The 2,310-nt window shown below is 43.5% G+C and overlaps 1 protein-coding gene across 1 annotated transcript; it reads left to right on the top strand.

The window, feature by feature from the left end:
• Positions 1-494: 494 nt before the first annotated feature.
• On the top strand, positions 495-2,023 carry LOC124466285. The gene is made up of 3 exons (XM_047018072.1): positions 495-694; positions 1,057-1,192; positions 1,286-2,023. The coding sequence occupies exons 1-3, from the start codon at positions 495-497 to the stop codon at positions 2,021-2,023; spliced, it is 1,074 nt and encodes a 357-aa protein (XP_046874028.1).
• Positions 2,024-2,310: the final 287 nt, after the last annotated feature.

Here is a 2,310-nt window from a genome sequence, read left to right as displayed (position 1 = left end):
AGACTGTTACGTCACGTCCGTCTTTCGAAAAGCCAAATAATACGGTTCAGAGTGTTCCGGTTTACTTCCTAGTTACTATTTGTTGATAGCGAGATGGCGTCGTAGCAGCCATGATAAAAAATAAAAGTGTATACCAGACACAAATAAAGCAGTACCATGAGCACTGCTGTGTGCCGGAGTGTACTGCGTCGTCAACATACAACGGCACTCTTAGTTTTCATTCATTTCCAAGCGATGAATCTCTGAGGAGACTGTGGCTGGTTAAAGTTTGTCGTGAACGTTATCAAGTGACTTCACACAGTAAGGTATGCAGCCTGCACTTTACTCCTCATGATCTATCAGAGGCAAAGTCAGAAGGTGGGAAGAGACGGCTCACGAAAGGAGCTGTTCCATTATTGTTTAAATGGAACAACTTTGAAGTCCCCCCATCGAGACTCAGTGTGTGGGACCGGGTGGAAAGACAGCCGCAGCCCACTGTGCCGTCTCCAGAACCCATGGAGTGCGCTGTTGTCGCAGACCACGACTACTGCTCTGTCCCTGAAACTGCAGGCCTGGACATGGCAGCGGTTAAAAACGAGGAACTCCAAAAAGAGATCGAGCTGTTACACAGAGAGTTGAAGGAACTGAAAATGCAGGCCACCTTTGAGTTACAGAGATTTGCGGGATCCGACGACGACATTCGTTTCTACACAAGGTAAGTGGTATGTTTTATGACAGCAGTTAGTTTCAGTACTGTAGTTGAAACTAAACCTACAAAAAATGTTATGCTATAGTCAAAGCAGCCCCTCTTTAGTAGTTATGGCAACATTTCTTGGCTGACGACTGTGATGTTTGTTGTTGCTTGTAGATAGAGCTATGAGAGCGAGTATGTTGAGGAGATAACATACACGCACACATGGAGTTAGTGAAAAAGACAAAGAGAAGGACAAGAAGTGAGAGTAGGCTATAGGAAGGCTAGAGAAAAAGGAGATGTGGATGTAGGGTAATCTCTGTAAATCTGTTTGGTATCTATACTTTGTAAAGTCTGTACGCTTTGTCTGTGTTTTCTTCTCATAGATTTGCCAGTTACCGGCATTTTATGATGTTTTGGGGACTGATTGAGCCATCAGTGCACAAAAAGATCAGAAAGTCAAGGGCCAGAGCTGCTGAGAGGAGAAATGAACCAGTCTCAGTGGTCCGTCCTGCACACACGGTTTGTATTTGCATGTTTAGTTGGTGCATGTAGTTCTTTAACCCTGGTAACCTTCTACATTGCCTTAACAATCATATTGTTTTATCTCAACAGTCATTACAACCCATAGACGAGCTGTTCCTCTTCCTGATGTACCTAGCGGCTGGCCTTAAAGAGAGGGACTTGGCCAACAGATTCACAATACACCAGTCCACCGTAAGCCGCATCTTGTCCTCATGGACAAACTACCTCTACACACTCCTGGGCTCGGTGTGTATCTGGATGGAAAAAGAGGATGTAAAAGCTCAGAAGTTCAAAGAATTCCCGGATACACAAGTAATCGTGGACTGCACAGAGCTCAAATGCCAGACACCATCTTCTCTTCTCCTCCAGAGTGGGATGTACTCAGCGTACAAATCTCACTGCACCATGAAGGGACTGATTGGGATGGCCCCTCATGGTGCAGTGACCTTTGTTTCCTCACTCTATGAGAGGTCTGTGAGCGACAAAGAGCTTTTTAGACGTTCAGGCTTAGCTGATCTCCTTACTGATGACATGGGCGTCATGGTTGACAAGGGCTTTCTGATATCAGATGTGGTCAAGTGCAAGGTCTACTGCCCCCCTTTTCTGCAGAAACGGAGCCAGATGCTGGCAGAATGCGTCCTCCAGACACAAAAAATAGCACGTCTCAGAGTGCACGTTGAAAGAGTAATAAGGAGAGTGAAGGAGAACAAGTTATTTGACTCAGTCATACCACTGTCAATTGCTGGGAGCATCAATGAAATGTATACTGTTGCTTGTTTGCTTGTGAACTACCAAAACAAACCCCTTGTCAGGGCATGGGCTAAATAAGAAGGGTCCCAACTGAAATGTTCTGTCCTGGAAGATCTCTTGTTACCATTTGTTAAACAATTTCTTGTTACTAATATTATCACACAGAACCTTTTGTAAATATATGTATTTCTTTTTTAACAGTTGTTAATTGATGGCTTGTTGATTTTATATTGTAAATTAAACATCAATCTTACACATTACGTCTCATTGAGAGGTACTTTTGCATATAAACACCAAAGTAACATGTATCACACTTTTGTCTGATTACCTCTTGAACTTCGCTGTACAAAGAAATCATCTTCAGC

The sequence above is a fragment of the Hypomesus transpacificus genome, unplaced genomic scaffold (genome assembly GCF_021917145.1).
Source record: "Hypomesus transpacificus isolate Combined female unplaced genomic scaffold, fHypTra1 scaffold_89, whole genome shotgun sequence".
NCBI classification, from domain to species: Eukaryota; Metazoa; Chordata; class Actinopteri; order Osmeriformes; family Osmeridae; genus Hypomesus; species Hypomesus transpacificus.
The sequence above is the reverse complement of the archived record's forward strand: the minus strand, read 5'-3'. Positions and strand labels throughout refer to the sequence as shown.